The following is a 19,155-nucleotide window of genomic DNA, read 5'->3' on the forward strand; positions in this document are numbered from 1 at the left end:
TAATTTTTTATTAGTTTTGAGGTCTCGAAATGAAATACCTGGAATATCTGCTCTTCGTTTCTTTCCATCGAGGTCAAAAATCTACCGAAGCAGCCCGGGACCTTTGCGACGTGTATGAAGATATGGTTTGCAAAGTTCAAAAACACATTCAACGCCATCGCAGGCAAAACTAAATAGAATACAAGCAGTATAATTCATGCGCTCTGAATTGCATTTAACAGTCCTGGAAGTACTATTGGAAAATATGTACTTTAAAGCTTCTTTGTCTCTTCATACCTGAGCTTCATTCCCCCTTCTTACATATACTATAAGCGGATTTTAAAGAAATGTTTGAAGTTGCTTGCTATCTGTTAAATTCCTTTCAAAATAACTGTAGTCAGTTAGGAAACAAGAGTATGAATTAGCATTTTATGTTGAAACATTTTCGGAACAAGCGTTCGAAAAACGACGAATGCATAAAATCAACAGGTTGCAAAATAATGCCCATAGGCAATGTGCCAGAATTTCCCAAAACAATCTCCAACAAGCAGAGAGGGCAATATTCTCTCACTTCTACAGCACACCTACACGCATGCATACAAACGCCCCTTGTGGATATATAAATATTTTGTGTATACCACCCCCTTCAACCCAATGATTATCCCATAAATTACGGCATTCTTCGCATATACAGAACTGATGGAATTTTCAGCATTTTCATTGTGAACTCATCGCTGTTAGCTTTTCCATTTGTGCGTGCAGTAAAAAAGTTATTATTTGTAATAAAGTTTATTTATTTATTATAAAGTGTGTTCGTGCATTTAGAATTTTTAATTGATTTTTATAAGCAAATTGCAGTAAAATAATTTTCCTCCACCGCCGCTTTGGAAAAATGTTTTAATCAGCAGCAGCAACGGGAAAAATCAATTGTTTCACAATATCGGCCGACCGACGGACGACTACTCGTCCTCAGCATGCTTATACGCAATTTATTTTTACAGCCGCCCATGGTAGGGTTAGCGCTCCTCTTGGCATGCCTCCACATGGCTAATGGCATGGAACAGGCGGCTGTGGGCGAATTGTTTTCCTACAAAATTGAACCTTTACTCTTCAACTGGACCCATCAGGTTATCAGCGAACAATTTCGCTATCGCGTTTCATTGGAGGGATACGCAGATTTGCCGTCATGGCTGCGCTACAAATATAGTCATGAGTATCACTCTGGTTTCTTGTATGGTACACCCACTGACCGATTGGCTGATAAAACTGTACGCTTGGACATTGTGGCATTGAATAAGCAAAACTATGAGACACGCACTGCTAAGCTGTCTATATTTGTGGCACAAAAGTTGCCATCGCTGAATATCATACAAATGAAAATTGACAATTTGAATTGGGTGCATCTGATGGATCCGGGACGTGTTGAGAATTTAAGAAATATTTTCCGTAAAGATTTGTGGCCAGAAAGTGAGAATGATTTGAGTGTAGTTTTCATGGAGTCGGCAGTAAATATGGGCGGACGCTTGCCATTGCGACCACAACAGCGAGAGGGGTAAGGCATAAAGAAAAATTTTGCATTTCGATAACAAAAAATTTGCTCAAAAAAAAAAAAAAAAGTAGCGACTCAGCTCAAGGTTTATGGTTTCAAATGAGTTCCTGTTGAGTCGCCGGAATGACAAGAATCGCGCAACTCTCACTCGAAATTGCAAATACCAATAATTAAAAGGCGAACGAACCTAGTCGTTTTTCTTTTCAACTCGTATCGGCATGCATAACTAGCCTCTATAAGTTTATTATTATTTAGAATTACACTTTATTTTCCAGCGTTGTTGTGCATCTTGGCAGCTCTGCCCAGTTTTCGTCACGGCTCAAGGAGTTGCAGGAGGAAGTACGTCCCCTATATAAACTGACCACTTGCACCTACAAACGCACCTCTGTGCAAAAGGTATTCGAGAATGCCGGTTTTAAATTGGATTGGTGCGCTTTTAAGACAGTTGGTGCCGATATATCACCGGAAATACTCTTCCACAATTACGGTCACAGAAGTCATCATGAAAATTTCAAACGCACTGACCGCTGGGTGGGCATTGCACGCGAGGATGTACCAGATCGCAATTATATTGATGAGTTTGCCTTCGCTTTCGCCATTCCTGGCATGATACTCGCCGTACTTTTGGGTATTTTATCAGCTGCACTTTGCTTTCAGCACGAAAAATTGTGAGTATAAGAAATTGAGCTTTCAATATTCCATAATTAATTGCCGTGCTTTTTAATGTGTAGCCACAAAAATGTATATTTGTTGTTTTAAAAAAGTGGCAATGTAAATATGAAAAGAAAAGAACAGCATGCTGTGAATTCCATTGCTTCTGGGCCATTAAAAGTCGTCGCTGATGCTACATAACGGTAAACCAAGGAGACGATGGGGAGAGGCCAGAGAGAGAGAGAGAGAGAGAGGAATGTCAAATGTGAGCTTAAGTGGGTATGTGAAGGGGGGGTTAAGCGTTATGCGGAGTTCCTTCACGTGCTGAGTCGAGTAGGAGTCGAATCTGCAAACTAAAAGTTTAACCTGCTATGATATCTAGAACGTAATTAGTTGTACCGCCCCGGAAGTGCCCAAACTCGATTCTCCGGCATAAAACACCAAATGAGAGAAAAAGTTGCAATGACAAACCTCCAAGTGTACTTCTGCCATAAAAAACCATCAGCCATTCGGTGTTGGCTTAAAATTGTAGGTCCCTCCATTTGTGGAACAACAGCAAGACGCAGGCCACAAACATTTGTATATACCTATACCAGAGTAATGCGGATCTCATGAAACAGCTGAAGCTCTATATTCTTAATCCTTGGGTGCTGCGTAGTTTACAACAAATGCCCAGCTGGCCGTATCCTGCCCCAATTACTGCAAACTAGAGACTTGAGGTCTAGAGACTAGAGACTAGATCAGAGCAAACTATCGAAGTCGGTAATGTGGGCTTGTGGGCAATTAAAATTACTGTGCTAACGAACTTCAGTTGACGTTTGATTACCTTCGTCTACGTGGAGAATATTGAAGGGGGTCTGTACTTGCCTGTCAAGCTCTATGGAGCCGTAGAAGTCGCTTGCTGGGTGTTCTGAAAGGGCACTGGCGAAGATGATCTGTGGGAGCCTGCAGGCGTGAACAGCACGAGCCTACATAACTTGTGTATGGGTCATAGGGTCAGGGCAGGTCTTATGATGACTCTGTCATTTGTATGGATTGCAATTAATATAAGAATAGTTCGAATTAAGCCTTTTGGGACATTCGGAGCAGGTGTGCTCTTCGGGTCAGATGTTAGACTCGTTGTTAGTCCAGATCGGAAGCTTGTTCTAATGACAGACGGTGAAAGGTAGCGCTCACCAAAGTAAATGGAGTTCGAACGAGGTAAAAACACTTGTTGGAGAATCGGCTCAACAATACCTGGTCGGAAAAGCTGCCTATGGTGCTTTACTGATGGCTCAAAGCTTGACGATAAAGTTGGCTTTGGTGTCTATTGTAAGAAGTCAAAAGTAAGAGTTTCGGTTCATCTTCCTAATCACTGCTCGCAAATGCCGGGCGCCTCTTAACGAGAACGCGGAATGTTTCCGCTTCCATTTGATATGGGTGTCCGAGGCATAGTGACATACCAGGGAATTATAAGGCAGACAAATTAGCGGGAGAGGGCACTATCACTCGGCTTCCTCTTGGTATGGAGATTGTCGGTATACCCCTCTCAATCTACAAATTGCGTGGTATAACTGGTATTGTCACTTTAGCCAACACGAGATAGGTTGATAGTCTGACATTTATTGCTACAAAAAGAGTCTGGCCAAAATGGGACGCTAGTCGCTCAAAGGCGCTCCTTAATCGGTCAAGTTCAAACATTTCTCTGCTAGTTGCTCTACTAACAGGTCAATGTCTCATAGGTCGCCATGCTCAAAGATTAAACGTACCTCATTTCAACTCAACTATTGCAGATGTTGCAAGAATGAGGAGGAGGAAGCGTCCGTTAGACACCTTCTGTATTACTGTCGCACGTGACATGCCACTAGGTTTAGATACTTTGGCTCATCGTTTCTAAATAATACTGATGATCTTAGGGATATAAGTGTCAGCCAGATCAAAGGGTTTGCACTTAAAACAAAATGGTTTAGCGACGAATAGCAGATCACAATGGACCGGCAATGGTCTAAGTGAGTTGGTCTAGAAACCGGCTGCCACTTCTACCTACCTACCTTCCCAACTCTCGATAGGTAATGGTAATCTTCCGAGTACATTTCTGCCATGGGGAAAAGCTTCTCATAAAATACAGTTGCCGTTCAAACCCGGCTTAAAACTGTAGGCTGGTTTCATTTGTAGAACAATTATTATATGTACATTTTTCTGTGTATCAAGACTTACCAGGAGCAGAGGAAGAAGAAGGCCTACTCTGTATTGGAAAGATCAGGTGGAGAAAGACTTGGCTTCACTTGGTATGTCCAACTGGCGCTGGTTAGCACGAGAAAGAAACGACTGGCAGGCTTTGTTAAACTCAGTCAAAATCGTTTAAGCGCTTATAGCAGCAATCAAGAAGAAGTAAAAGAAGGCTTACTATGTATAAGTGTTTGTACATATAATACTCGTATGCGTATGCGCTATCATCATCTTTCCCATTTTCATTTTTATTTCAGTTAATTTCAGCTTTGTAGTGAAATTGTATGTGATTGAAGTTTCTCATAAGAAATAAATTGTTACCCATTTTAGTTCATTTTTTACATTTTTTGACTTTATAGTCCCTTAAAAGAGGGCCGCACTAAGTTGTATACACACTTTATTTAATAAATCTTGTTGTATAGCTATAATTTGTGTATATTTATGTTTGTATATAATTATTATTTTATATTTTATGTATTTTTATAGATTTGATCCGAATTCTGACTTTTTCTTTGAGAATATTTTTCATATTTGTGAGGAGTCTTGTAAAAAGGAAAATGATTGTGATTCCGCCGAAACGGGAAGGTGATTTTTATTTTGTAAATAATTGTTTTAAATGAATAATTTAGTTTTATCTGTGTGTAAATACCTACTTCAAAATACTTCAATGCTGTATATTGTGCATTTAAGGGGCTATTGCAGTTAGAAGGCCGAAAAAAGCGAAACTTCCAGAATTTTTCTAAGAAAACTTTTAAATTTATTGATCTAAAATTTTTTGCACATATTATGCACTGTATTTCAAGACTTAGTATTAGTAAAAATATTTATTTGGAAAGGAGCTACAGCTGATCTCCGGGAGCTCCTCTCAAAAAAGACGTTTTGCGGTTACCACTATATCTCTCTAACGGGATCCTCTGAAATTAAAAAACCAAACAGATCCCGTTAGAATAATAATATAGTCTATTAATTAAATAATAATTAGTAAATAATAAGTAAAATAAATAATAAGTCTAGTAATTCATCGAAAGAATAAGCAAAATAATTTTTGTTTACAAAATGGTCGAAAAAAATTGATTTTTGACCAAAATTTCGGCCCTAAATGGTTTATAAAAAATATATATATTTATCGGTGAGAAAAAATCTTCGATTAACTACTAAAAAATATATTTAAGAAGCTCGTGTTGGTCACCGACTTTGAAAACACCATTTTGAGAAAAACGCGTTTATAGTTTGAAAAGCACTTTACGTAGGATTCAAATTTTTTTTTAATTTGCGTGTAACTTCAAAAACGATATTAAATTTTAAAAATTTCTGTGTGTATTCTTAAATATGTGTACATTAAAAAAAAAAAAAAATCGATTTATTGAAAATTCTAACTGTATATAACCCCGTAATGATGTGCAAGAAAATTCCTTACACTAGATGCCTACCTGCACATTTCATCTTACTAATCCATACTAATTCATTTTATAGTGAAATGTCATCAACATATCATCCTACAACCTCGACTGTACAAATGGTGCAATGTTCGGATAGCAATACTGATCAGCCAGTGACAACTTTGAAGAGCTTAAAGGATCCCAATTGCCTGTTGGATAATGTCAGCATGCACTCACATAGGTTTGTAGAAAAATTAATTTTTTTTTCTTTTCAAGGTTGTATAGTTTTTAAATAAATTCACCATTCGTTTAGTCCCAACAACAGTTATTATCAAACTGACAGTCCATCCAACACCTATTTACGTCCTAAGCCCCCACCATACAAAGGTGGCACTTTGAATCGCAATGGCGTGGATATTTGACAGTCAACCCCACGAATATTATATTGCTAGGCAGCAAGAGAAGCTTGAATATTGGCAAAAATATGAATGAAATAATCTTGTTAAATAAATAATTACCATATCAATATGCGGTATCATAAAGTATTCGAAAAGCAAATAAGATTTAACCAGTAGTTCAGAAAAAAGTATGGCTTTTTCATATGTAGTCCGAATTGTTGCTGAACAACTCGTGAAAAATAAAAATGGCAATTAACTTAAAAAATAGTATATTATATTAAGTGATTTTTTTTTAATAGTGTGCATTTGTTATGTTATGTAGAAGTAAAAGTAGCAAAAGTTAGATATTTATATATATACATATATAATTATATAATGCGCAATAAATCAATCATTATTGATGTTTATCTAACGAATAAATTTCTTTCAGATTGAAATAAAAAAATTTCATATCTCAAAAAATGTGTAACTCAAGCTTAATTGAAGAAATTAAGGAAGAACTCTGCCTTGGGCAACCGGGTCGAGCCAGACTTTTTCAACTTTGGACGTGAATTTAATAAAAAAATATTTCTATTATAGCCAAGGCCTTGAGCTTCCAGGTAGCTTCCTTATATTTAATTTTCTGTCGATTTATGGATAAAACCTTTTAAAAGGGATCCTCGAACAGGACGAAGAAAGGCCAGACCCGTGTTCCCAACCGAAGATTTAAAAAAGGGTGTCCAACAAAGGGTTAAAAATATGTATATTATAAAAATATGTTTATTAACTGCGGCGCTTCCACCTCACTGAATCTTTATAAAATTGCACTATTTTATTATTCATTATTTGCAATAATTATACACCAATACTAATTTCACGCGCGCCTCTTATGGCAATTAGTGCAATAATAAAAGTGAACGCATTAACATGAACAAACACGAACGAAAAATTACTCACTAAAATACCGTTATTTATCAAGAATATTAAAACCAAACGGAACTATTCAGTGCAATTTATCCGGTTTGTAAGAGCGTCTAGATTACGAAAATAGCACTACCCTTGGAATATTTTTAATTCAAATTTTAATTAGTTTAAATATTACCCATTAACTTTTGGCCATACACTATAAACCATATCATTAAAATGTAGAGTGTTTACCGTACAATTCTTGTATTAATCCAACTTAAATATAATTTCAGAGAAAATTACCTATTTTGCTCAACTAAACTTTAAACTTTATTGTGAATGGTTGTCGTTAACAAACAATTCTCAATAAATCATTCTAAGTGGATATTTTTTGGTTTGCTTCGGTTGTAATCTTCTTATTTAACACTATCCAGAATTTTATTTATAAAGAAATTGTATAAATATGAAGATAGAATTTGCCATTTGACACTATTTTACCACATTCCAACACTTATTTTCATCAGAGGGAAAAATATTATAACCGGAATAACAACACTGCTTGAAACATCAGTTGTCGCCAAATTTCTATTTCGATTCGTTGTATTTTTGTTGCTACGATTTTAATTCTTTGAATTTGGGTTAATATTGTAAAAAATATATATTTTATAAATGTTATCCAAGTGTCGTTTAAATGAAAATTGGTGAAACAATAAGGGCATACAAGAAATTTAATCGTAGTGCTACGCAATTCCGTTAAAATCCTAAATCAAAGCTTGCGCGAAAGTAACGTGTTTCTAAAACAGCTGCTGGGCTTCCTTTTCCTCTCGCCAATAGCGACGAAAAAGGAAACAAAGTTCGTGTAAATATCTGCATCTGGCTGCAACCATTTTGAAAAGATGAACGAACAACCGCAAATACGAGTTGCTAAAAGGCAGCGTAAGTAAATAACGATTTCGATTTAATATTAAAGGCCTATTGAACTAAAAACATTTAATACAACCGGTATATATTTATTATAAATGATTTTCTAATTTGAATTAAAACTTGTGCAATTTATATCCGCCGGAAATATTCATCGTGCGAAATGCGTAGAATTGATTTTGTAAAAATGTACATATGTACATGTGTATGTATGTATGATTGATGTAGCCGTTACCACTTTGTGCTCGTTCAATTATTCAACAAAATTTTTAAAACGTAGTAGGCAAGATATTTCGATTTAATTAACTTTCATAGAAAAATTATGAAAAAATTAAATAAATATAAGGAAAATATAAAAAGCATCCATAAACGACAAACATATATACAAATACTAAGAAAGGTTGTGAATTAGTTGAATGTTATTAATAGTTTTACTTCCGTTACGCAGAGCGTAAAATTTTGGGTGTCAACTTGCTTGAAACAAACGTGCTTCCAAGTGACTTTTCCGAACGAAATATCGTATTGGCAACAGGAAGCGTCGCATGCCCGACACAAGTTTCAATTTCGCCACCCGAGCATATCATTGAGTCTTTGCAACAACAACAACAAAATCATTCGCTTAACGGCAGCGCAACTGTGTGCGCAGGAGTACCAGTCACTACATCATCTCTGCCAACACCAGTAGGGTTAACGGCGCCACAACAGCAGCAAATGGAGCGCTTGCGTTTAGCTAACATGATGAACCAAGGTAAGAAGAAGAAGCGCAAATTGAAATAACAGTTAGCCGGAAGTAAATTTTGCGCGTGCCCTTTTTTTACAGAAATGCATGCTTTGTGGCCTTATGGCACAGCTACTTTCCTATCGCCTATGTTACCGGCACCAAATATGGCATTGCCATACGCACTCGCCGGTACTTTGCCGTATGCTGCTGTGCCCATATATCCAGCAGCCGCCGCAGCAGCTGGCATGCAGCAGAACATGCCTAATCCATCACAACAATGTAATAATATATCGCCGGTATCACAAACAGCTAACGTGCCACATAGTTCTGGCGCATCCTCTACTTCGATCAGCAGTGGTAATTCGTCGTGTGCCACAGTACCATTGCGTTCACAAGCGAATGATTCGAATAAAGTTAATATACAGATTGGATTACAATGCGTTAACCAAAACTCTCCGCTGAATTTCAATTCAATGAATGAGATTAATGCGTCTTTGGCTAAAGTGAATCTTCTAAATTTTTGTGGCGATGGCCCAGAAAAGGAAAATAAAGGTTTGTATAATAAATACATGCATATTCTTTATATTCCATATATATTTTTAACATAGAATCGTCTTCAATGCGTAGCTCGCCGATTTTATTGAGTTCAGAGTGAGTTTAAATGCATTACAATTAATTTGTCCCCTTTTTTTATAAGCAAAATTATGAAAATTTCTTTTTTAACAAAGTGACCTCAATAGCACCACTGGCGTGCGCCCACACAATACTCTTGGCAGTGGCGCAGGTGGCGATGCCAGCAACGCTACCAATTCGCCTAGCAGTGCCGGCAGCTGCACTGTTACGCTATCGCAAGTCAAATTCAATGAACTAACTCGTCTTGCACTACGTGGCAGCGAAATAGCTGAGAAGCTCGCCTACACACATCGCAATCGACCGTGTTTCAAAAAGATCGACAGTCTTTGTGCGCGCATGAAACAAGATCTCATACGTCCAGATGGTGTTTTACCCAATATTAATTCGCAGGGTATCGCCTGGGCTGTAAAGGACTTTATTTTCGTATTCACGCGCGTCATCAATGCATGGATTATTATAAAGGGTTATGTCTATAATACACCAGAGGGGCTTAACAAAGTTAAGGCTGCCCTAAGCCCCGACTTTGCTGTTAGTTTTGCAGCATGGCAGGACACCACAATGGACTTTGTTGAAAATCTTATAAAATCATTTGTAAATCTAGACAATTTGGTGCAATCACAGAAGAATGTGTACCAGAAATCGGAAAGCAATGGCACACGTACGGCGCCTAGTACCACACCAATAAAATTGCTACAGCCAGTCAATTCACTAATTGACGATTCTTTTGATTTTCTAAATGCGTCTACTGAAAAATCACAACAGAATGCGCTCAATAAAAATTATCTTTACACGATGGTTGAAGACTCCGAGGGTAGTCAACGTCAGGCTACTGTAAATGGTACCTACTTTAAGACGGGCACATATAATCCCATCAAAAAAGATGTCTTGTTTGTGGACCAAGCGTATAGCGCAACGACAAGTGCGACAACTACAGCCGCCACTAGTACGGCAACACAACAGTTGCTCGCCACCAGCAGTTCCCTAGAACAGTATTTTGATGAGCAAATTTCAGAATTTTGGCCACCAGCTGCTGATGTGGACAGATCGGCTGCTGCAGAGTATTTAAAGATAAAAGAAAAAGTACCACCCAATTGGTTAAGTTACGATATACGCGTGCTGGAGCAGAATTTGTCGGAATTTTCAAATGATTATGATCCTACCGCACCACCGCGTCCACTCGGTAAAGATCTCATCGATAAATTAAATGTAATGATTGAACGTCTGATGGCTATGAAAAATGCAGATTTGTTCTTTAAATCGCAATTTACCAAAAACTATGTAAGTTGTGAAATATGATTTTTGTAAGATTTATTTTTCTTTAATTCTGAGTCTCGAAAAAGTTACTCATCAAAAAATCGTTTTTCAGTTTCCGGAATTTATTTTAAAGCACAAACATGATTTCATGGATGTGCGCTCAATAATATTCAAGTGCCAAGTAGGCGGTTATCAGCATATCTTCGAGGTTGTGCATGACGTGAAAAAAATTGTACACACTGGCAAGGAGTATTTAAAGGTGGGTTTGTAAAAACAAAAAAAGTGTAAAATTTTCTTTTTTTATATAATTTACATAGTTGCACTGGGGCACTACCTAATAGTTTGGCACGATCAAAGCATAGGTGGGCAAACAAATGACTTCTGTAGAAGATGTCTAGATGAGGAGGAGGAAGAGACAATCCCGCACCTTCTGTAACATTACTATTACTACACTGGTTTTAGGAGAGATAGGGCTAAGTTCCCCATGCGACATTACACTAGGCTATGAGCCTGAGTGTGCCCCACACGACAACTGCTGCAACCTAACCTAACCTACATAGTTCAAAATATATATTTTTTTTATGGATTGTGCGAGGCGCCATTCGCTTTTTGTGAGAAATTTTGGGAATGTTCCAATAATAATCATAGGAAACATTGGTTCAGAGTTTATTTTGCTAAAATTAACACCACCACTATTCAGTTAATGATAGATTTTAAGTTATTGGTTTCTATCTTCACCGAAATTTTATCTTTTTATTTTATCAAATATCTATTTATCATTAAGTCTGTTTATATAAAAATTATTCAATAACTTGTCAGTAACTTAATTTCCGGGTATTCGCTCTCAACGAGAAAAATATAAAAAATACTACGTGAACGCAAAACCAGTAACAATTTGCAAGTTTTACGAACAGTCGATTAAATTGTTGGCGTGAAAAAACACAACAATTTACAATTTTTTAGTTACCCTTCCTCATACTAAATTAGAAAAAAAAAAATAAAGTAAATAAGATGTGTGATAACGAGCTTAGCATCAAATGATTTTATTTTGTGCACAATAATTTGTTCCATTTCATCATCGCTGTCAGATGAAGAACATTCCGTTAGCAATTGTATTGTTGTGGCAATCACAGCTTTACTCATATTTTCGTTGATTCCTATTGCCAAATGAGTTAATAACCAAGAAGTACAAACATAAAACACAAAAGATACCTTTAATGCTTTCGATTTGTAAATATTTCGGAAAATGCAGCAACGGTGACTGGAGGCTGTGGTTCAGAAGTACATACCTCCATATCATTGCCCGATTCCTATTTGGTATATGCCTTCAAATAAACTTTATACATTTTTTCTAAAATATATTTACTTACATTATTCAGTTTAATCACAATTTTTATTTAAATTTAGAACTTTTACTGAATTCGTAAATTTTAATTCATATTTATTTTTACTTTGGGATCGGCTATTTTTCTCACTTACAAATAAAGCTGTGTCCAGTAAGAACTTGCAACTTCCCCTCAAAATGAAATGCAATTTTGCTCTCTCACTTTCCACTACTTTTCAAGTTTTTCGGATACATGCACACCAAAATAATTGTTACAAATTATATGCTTTATGAACAGATCTATTATTAGATCTTCTTAACATGCACACACGTTACAAACACTTTACGTTTTATGTATAATAAGCCAACAATTTAAATTGCATTTATAAATTGCAAAACTCCTAACCCGACAGCCGAATTAACAATAGCTGCAAAGCAAAGCTGAAATTGTGTCTTGCAAAATAGGAGAAAATATTGGTTAAATTTACAAACTTTGGAATCATATAACTTAAAAATGTGAGAAACGCCATCTAGCCCCCTCCTCCTTATGACCCTTTTTTTTCAAAATATGTTGCATTAATATAAAATTTTAATTAAATATAAAATTTTCCCTGTTTTTACGTTATTTTTACTTTTTCAGCTTAATGTCGACAGTAAATTGCAGAAATCCATAAGCGCCTTCGAATGCGAGTTTAATAAGTTACTCAGTGAACCACCATTTGAGAATTATCAATTCGACCACATTACCGGTGAACCGAAGGAGATGCTCTACAATTGCCGCAATAAATAAAGTATCAAAATTTCCATGCACGCATTACATAAATTACATTTTGAATTCGTTAAATTGCAATGTGGCGGTCAAAACCAGAGCATTGAAGTTCTGGCATACGACAAGGAATAGCTGGCGCTTAGTATTTGCCTATTTGGCTATTTGGATGCATAGTTTTAGAGCGACTATTTTCGGTTAGTTTATGTATGCTTAGTGCTTAGTTTAGAGAAGAGTGGCCTTTTATAACCTTATGTGAGTGCCAGTTAGCATGGCTAGTATTTGCTTCGTTTTACTATTTTTTTATCAAATGCGCGCTTCCAAACCGTTTGCCATAAACGTTCTGCAAAATACCTAAATCAAATTAAATATCACTTAAAACAGACCGCCCATTGTTCCCTTAGGCTAATGATGGCGGTTTGTAGACAGAAGCACGCATGCAGCAAAATGTTGTTTTTTTTTTTTTGTAAGTTTTAGGCAACTTTAACTTTGCCCAATTTACTTTTGTATGTATTATACAATTGTGCCTGTGAGTGTTTGCTATGTATGTGTATGCGCGTGCATATTCATATTGCCGTTTCACATTATTTAAACTATAAATTAAGATTATTTTTGTGTGTAAAATTATAAAGAAGTATAGTAATGTCGATTTATTATCTATATACAATGTATTTTAAGTACTTAAATTGCAAAATGCTGGATTTGAAAAGTTTGCAAAGATAAAACCAAAAGCGATAGCAACAAATGTCTCTAATACTGCTGATTATTTTTAATTTTAAGTTGATCTCATTTAAATTTTAAAATGAAATTATACAAAATTTAAGCGTTGTAGGCCTATCAAAATCTTAGTTGTTACGTTGAAATATGCTTGAAAAACTACGTGTTTTTAATTTGATTTCAAATATTTTTATATCAAACAACATCTTTCGTCAATAGATGGCAAGTAAATTACAAGTATTTAAGTGCGTTCTAGTTTTTAATAAAAAAAATTTAGTATTTCAAATCGAAGCGAATGAATTGAGCTAATTTTCGAAACAATTGACTAAGCAATTTATTTGCATTAAAAATATATTCATACAAGCTTAGTATATAAATACATGTAAATAAATAAATGTTGTGTTTGTAAAACAGTGTGGGAATGCCATGAAATTAATGTAACCGCATTTTAAACCTATACATATATAATAAATACATTACCACATTTCTTAATTGAGATTCGTTGTAACATTTGTGATAACCCCAACATCGAAGTATTTCAAATACATAATAGAATAAAATTAAAAAAAAAACTTTTCTATTTGTAATTCGCACTCTTTGAATTCCTTTCATCCCTGATGGGACATAGGACTTCTACAAAACGCTTCCAACGGTCACGAACCTTTGCGATGACTTTGACTTCTTTGAAAGATTTCCCTGCAGCCTTAAGGAGTTATGTATGTATATACAGTTAGAATTTTCAAAGAATAGATTTTTTTATTTTTTTTCTCAATGTACATAAAATAATTTAAGAATAAACACCGAAAATTTTAAAATTTAATATCGTTTTCGAAGTTACTTGTAGTAACTTGAAGTAAAGTGCTTTTCAAACTTTAAACGCGTTTTTCTCAAAATGGTGTTTTCAAAGTCGGTGACCAACATTACTCGAAAACGGCTAAGCCGATTAGTCCCAAATTTTTATACGAGCTTCTTAAATATATTTTTTAGTAATTAATCGAAGATTTTTTCTCCCCGATAAATATATATATATTTTTTATAAGCAATTTAGGGCCGAAATTTTGGTCAAAAATCGATTTTCTTTTTTGAGGAACCACGATTTTGTCAAACAAATTTATTTTGATTATTCCTTCTATTAATTACTAGATTTAACATTACTTTAACGAAATCTGTTTGGCTTCTTAATTTCAGAGAATCCAGTTCAGAGATATAGTGGTAACCGCAAAACGTCTTTTTTGAAAGGAGCTCCCGGTAATTAGCTGTAGCTCCTTTCCAAATAAATATTTTTACTAATACTATATCTTAAAATACAGTTAAAAGATAACATAATATGTGTAAAAAATTTGTAGATCAATAAATTTAAAAGTTTTCTTAGAAAAAATTCTGGAAAATTCGCTTTTTCCGGCTTTCTAACTGTATATAACTCCTTAAGTTCTAGTCCGAGAGTTATCTTCCTAGTGCACCTAGGGCGTCCTTTGTTTCTACTGCCTAGCAGGTTCCAATCGAGTGCTTTCTGTGGGATTTTTTCGAAGAGCATGACCAATTCACCTCCACTTCCTCTGCTTTATTTCAGTCTGGATGGGTAAGTGCTTACAATTTGCCCAAACTTGTCTGTGGTTGATTGTTCTGGGCGACCGAATCCGCAATAAACGTTTTGAACATGCAACCTTGCCCTACACCAGATATAGAGTCAAAGGTGGACGATAGACTTATTCGTAATTCGGACTAATTGAGAGAAAATCAAGTCAATTGGAATTTAAATTTAATTCAAAGCAGTTAAATATGAAATTCTTCTATCAGAAACGTCGCTATTAACCCTTTGCGATCGGAAAATTTCTCTGATGGGATTCTTGATAGGTTGGTTTCATCGGTCAAAATCACACGGCCATATTTCCGTATGTCTTGACTGCATAATTTTTACGTACGTGCTTTAGCACTCTGATTTGATTCATCATTTCGATTGGGTGCTTTTTATATGATCGTAAACCTTCTGGACGTAACCTTTCGACATATGGACCTACATAATTGGCAGCATATTGAAATAAAAAGCAAGGTTTTATTCGAAATAATGACACCACTTCTCTGACTTGTGACTGCGACACAAATCCTTTTTTCTTCCGCTTTCACGCCTTCGTTCCACAAACAAGGTTTCATAACAACTTTTTTAACACATAAGTTACCGTTATCGTACTATTCAAAAATTTTGCTAGGCCATTGTGCGACAAATGATCATTTTGCGCACAATTTTCTCCGCAAGCTCACACTAACAGAAGAAATTTTGAAGAATACGTAGAAGTTACGAATAGTGCATACACCGCTTAATAATGACAATAAACACAATGAATATGTGTGCACCTAATTCTCTTTTTACGCGAATTTTTTTTCATACGAACTTTATTTAACATTAGTTAAAAAGAAAAAAAATCTTTTTTAAAACGGATTTTTTTGTTTTAACACGGTTTTCAATATTTTATGAGTTTTTTAGAGTGAGATTTTTCGACGCATGTACGAAGTGCTTAAATTAGTCTCGGGAAAAGTATCTGAGACTCGGTAGATTTTGCTCCCGCCGCTTAATAATTTATTTCTTATAATAATTTAATGAATTAAAATGTGTAAGCACGAAATAAAATTTTAATGAGACCCACCTATTTTCACGATTTTTTTTTTTGTCATTAAAATTAAAAAAAACGATATTTCAAGTTTTCGTGTTTATCACAACATCTATTGGGCGTACAAAAAACAATTTTATTTAAAAAAAGTATTTATTATAAAAAAGTGAAGTGAAAAATCGGACCCGGACGGTGGAAGTGATTTCGTGAAAAAAGTTCGTAAAATCGGGTCTTTTTCACTAGTTGTTTAGAATAAAAAATAGGAAATTATTTAAGGAGTCATAAACAGTTAGAAGGCCGAAAAAAGCGAATTTTCCAGATTTTTTTCTGAGAAAAATTTTAAATTTTTTGATCTTAATTTTTTTACACATATGTTGTCTTTTAAATGTATTTTAAGACTTAGTATTAGTAAAAATATTTATTTGGAAAGGAGCTACAGCTAATTACCGGGAGCTCCTTTCAAAAAAGACGTTTTGCGGTTACCACTATATCTCTGAATTGGATCCTCTGAAATTAAAAAACCAAACAGATTTCGTTAAAGTAATGTTAAATCTAGTAATTAATAGGAGTAATCAAAATAATTTTTTTGACAAAATGGTGGTTTCTCAAAAAAGAAAATCGATTTTTGACCAAAATTTCGGCCTTAAATTGTTTGTAAAAAAAAATATTTATCGGTCAGGAACAATTTTCGACTAATTACTAAAAAATATATTTAAGAAGCTCGTATTAAAATTTGATTAATGTTGGTCACCGACTTTGAAAACACCATTTTGAGAAAAACGCGTTTTAAGTTTGAAAATCACTCTGAGACGTTTTTCCAAATTTGCGTGTACCTTCGAAAATATTCACCGGAACGATATTAAATTTTCTGTGTGTATTCTTAAATATACATATGTACCTTAAGAAAATAAAAATAAAACAAAATCGATTTTTTGAAAATTCTAACTGTATATAAGGGACCGTTCATAAACCTCGTGATGCGCTGGGGGGAGGGGGACGGGGGGTATCAGTTATATCACGAATTATCACGTGAGTTGTGTAAAGATTTGTCACAGAGAGTCACAAGGGGGGAGGGGGGCACATTTTTTCTGAAATTCGGGACACGAGGTTTATGAACGGCCCCTAACACCTTAAATTAAATTATGATTCTAGTTCCGAAGATAGTTGAATATGTTGTGAACAACAACAAATGCGGGCCCTAATGTCTAATTCATATAAATACCTATAATCTCGAGTCCGGGCCCCTCTGAGAACTCCGGGCCCGGGGGGAAAAAGTACCCGATACCCGCTCCCCCCCCCCCCCCCCCCCCCCTCGTCGGGCCTGTAAATGAGTTTAAAGTTTGAGGTACGCGCGGCCATGAAAATTTCATATCATATTCTTAAGATACTATACTTTCGAAATATCGCAAGAAAAAAATCTACTTTTTGAAATTTCTGGACCACCAGGTCCCCTTAAGTGAACTCTAAAAAAATGTTTTTTCCTTAACGGCCGAAAGCTTTTTTTGTAATACTCTCCCATAAGGCGACGGAAAATTAATTGAAATTCTATAACGTTTATGAGGATGAAAACTTAAACTAAACATTTAAACTGATTTATTTAGATATGAATATCGTCACATGAAATCAAAAAAGCCCTAAGTTACATTTTAAAAATTTTACAGGAGAAGCAAAAAACCTTTTAAAATGAAAATGTTTTATTCACCGTCACCGTCACGGGCTTTTCGAATTTTGTTTATACCAACGTCATTATTGGTTGTTGGATTATAAAATTTTAAAGGAACATGTATAATGATACGGTGCATAATAATCAACTAAAAAGTCGATTTTGAATTTTTTGTAACTTAGGGCTTTTTTGAATTCATATGACGATATGGAGTTATATTCACATTGAGGAAACTCTTCACAAACACTTTTCATATCTATATTTCGTAAATCAAACATCCACTCGTCTTCACAACTGTTATTTTCATAATCTTCGTCTTTATGTATTTTCTCCATAATCTATTATTTTAAATTTTTATTATGCTTATTTATTTTTAAAATAAAAGTTAACTAAACCTTATTATAATAGACATACTTTAAAGTTGGAAGACGCCAATATATTATATATTATGGGTATGTTCAACAATACATTATAATGCGCAACATACCATTTCAGAGTGAGCAGTGCGTTCAAAAATGCAAATATGGCAGTACTGCAAATGCAACGCGTTCTTAAACGTAATTTTTGTATCAAAAGTCGTGCATTATTTGCAGCAAAAATTTTCACACTGCCAATAAATACGCTAGTACAATGTCTGATGAAAAGTGGGTATTTAATTATTTATTTTAGCTTTTAATACAAAAATTGATGAAAAATACGATATTTAAACTTTATTTTATTATACTTTTCTTGGTTTTAGTGATTACTTTAGTACATCGGAGATAAAATTACTGCTCAGAGTCCGACTGAGCATGGAGAACGAGTTCACATCGGGAAGGAGGAAAAAGAGCGTGCTCTGGGCTAAGGTCGTAGATGAAGTAAAAAAAGTTAATAAAGATTTAAAAATAGATAGCAACATCGCCCAGCGAAAATTTTCGAATTTACTCATCACATATAAGCGAATAAAAAAAAGATATTAAACTTTTGATATTAAACTTTTGACAAGATATGTCCTTTTAAACTTTACACGTTTTTTTTTCTTAAATTTAATAAAAGACTATCGGTTTTTCCTCACATACATCGTCCATAACCAAACTTAGTAACAATTCCATTTTACTGCACAGCGCGTTCATAAATGCAACAAATCTATTTGCAATTTTTCAACAAATCTATCAGTTGCATGAATTGTCACATTGACAGTGCTGCCAGCGCTGCATGTACTGCGCATTATAATGCGTTTCTGAACATAGCCTATATATTTGCAGGTTGAAAGCTTCTAAATTGCAAACTACACTGAATATCAATGCGATAGATCTGTTGTGAATATTACACAATATTTACGCCTCAAAACGTTATATTACGGTAAATATTTGTTGTCAGTGTATGATCAACAAACCAGGGATGTACAAATTTGCAATATTTCTTAAAGAAAAATACAGCGATGATAAATAAATGAAATGAAAACTGAATTCTTTTCATGTCCCCGTATTGGGGCCTTTCGCTTTCTATCGCATAAGTAGGT

The 19,155-nt window shown here is 35.0% G+C and overlaps 2 protein-coding genes across 3 annotated transcripts; both read left to right on the forward strand.

The window, feature by feature from the left end:
* The first annotated feature begins 656 nt into the window (after nt 1-656).
* LOC128864195 (epsilon-sarcoglycan) lies at nt 657-6,550 on the forward strand. Of its 2 annotated transcripts, XM_054103749.1 has the most exons (5): nt 659-1,531; nt 1,804-2,196; nt 4,874-4,972; nt 5,861-6,007; nt 6,080-6,548. In XM_054103749.1, exons 1-5 carry the CDS (start codon nt 954-956, stop codon nt 6,186-6,188), a joined length of 1,326 nt encoding a protein of 441 aa, XP_053959724.1. In that variant the 5' UTR covers nt 659-953; the 3' UTR covers nt 6,189-6,548. The 2 variants fall into 2 exon arrangements, with proteins under 2 accessions (XP_053959725.1, XP_053959724.1); XM_054103750.1 differs by lacking the exon at nt 4,874-4,972 and having other exon boundaries at nt 657-1,531; nt 6,080-6,550.
* Nucleotides 6,551-7,485: 935 nt separating this feature from the next.
* LOC128864500 (protein mitoshell) lies at nt 7,486-13,906 on the forward strand. Its single transcript, XM_054104194.1, has 7 exons — nt 7,486-7,985; nt 8,419-8,718; nt 8,791-9,243; nt 9,300-9,342; nt 9,420-10,602; nt 10,691-10,837; nt 12,543-13,906. Exons 1-7 carry the CDS (start codon nt 7,946-7,948, stop codon nt 12,690-12,692), a joined length of 2,316 nt encoding a protein of 771 aa, XP_053960169.1. The 5' UTR covers nt 7,486-7,945; the 3' UTR covers nt 12,693-13,906.
* Nucleotides 13,907-19,155: the final 5,249 nt, after the last annotated feature.

Source organism: Anastrepha ludens, chromosome 5 (assembly GCF_028408465.1).
Source record: "Anastrepha ludens isolate Willacy chromosome 5, idAnaLude1.1, whole genome shotgun sequence".
NCBI lineage: Eukaryota > Metazoa > Arthropoda > Insecta > Diptera > Tephritidae > Anastrepha > Anastrepha ludens.

Excerpts from the sequence above, each read along its gene's own strand:
- LOC128864195 (XM_054103749.1), top strand. The coding sequence starts at position 954 with ATGCTTATACGCAATTTATTTTTACAGCCGCCCATGGTAGGGTTAGCG. Across the intron at positions 1,532-1,803 it reads CGACCACAACAGCGAGAGGG|CGTTGTTGTGCATCTTGGCA; the intron begins GTAAGGCATAAA and ends TTTATTTTCCAG. Across the intron at positions 2,197-4,873 it reads TGCTTTCAGCACGAAAAATT|ATTTGATCCGAATTCTGACT; the intron begins GTGAGTATAAGA and ends GTATTTTTATAG.
- LOC128864500 (XM_054104194.1), top strand. The coding sequence starts at position 7,946 with ATGAACGAACAACCGCAAATACGAGTTGCTAAAAGGCAGC. Across the intron at positions 9,343-9,419 it reads CCGATTTTATTGAGTTCAGA|TGACCTCAATAGCACCACTG; the intron begins GTGAGTTTAAAT and ends TTTTTAACAAAG. Across the intron at positions 10,838-12,542 it reads CTGGCAAGGAGTATTTAAAG|CTTAATGTCGACAGTAAATT; the intron begins GTGGGTTTGTAA and ends TTACTTTTTCAG.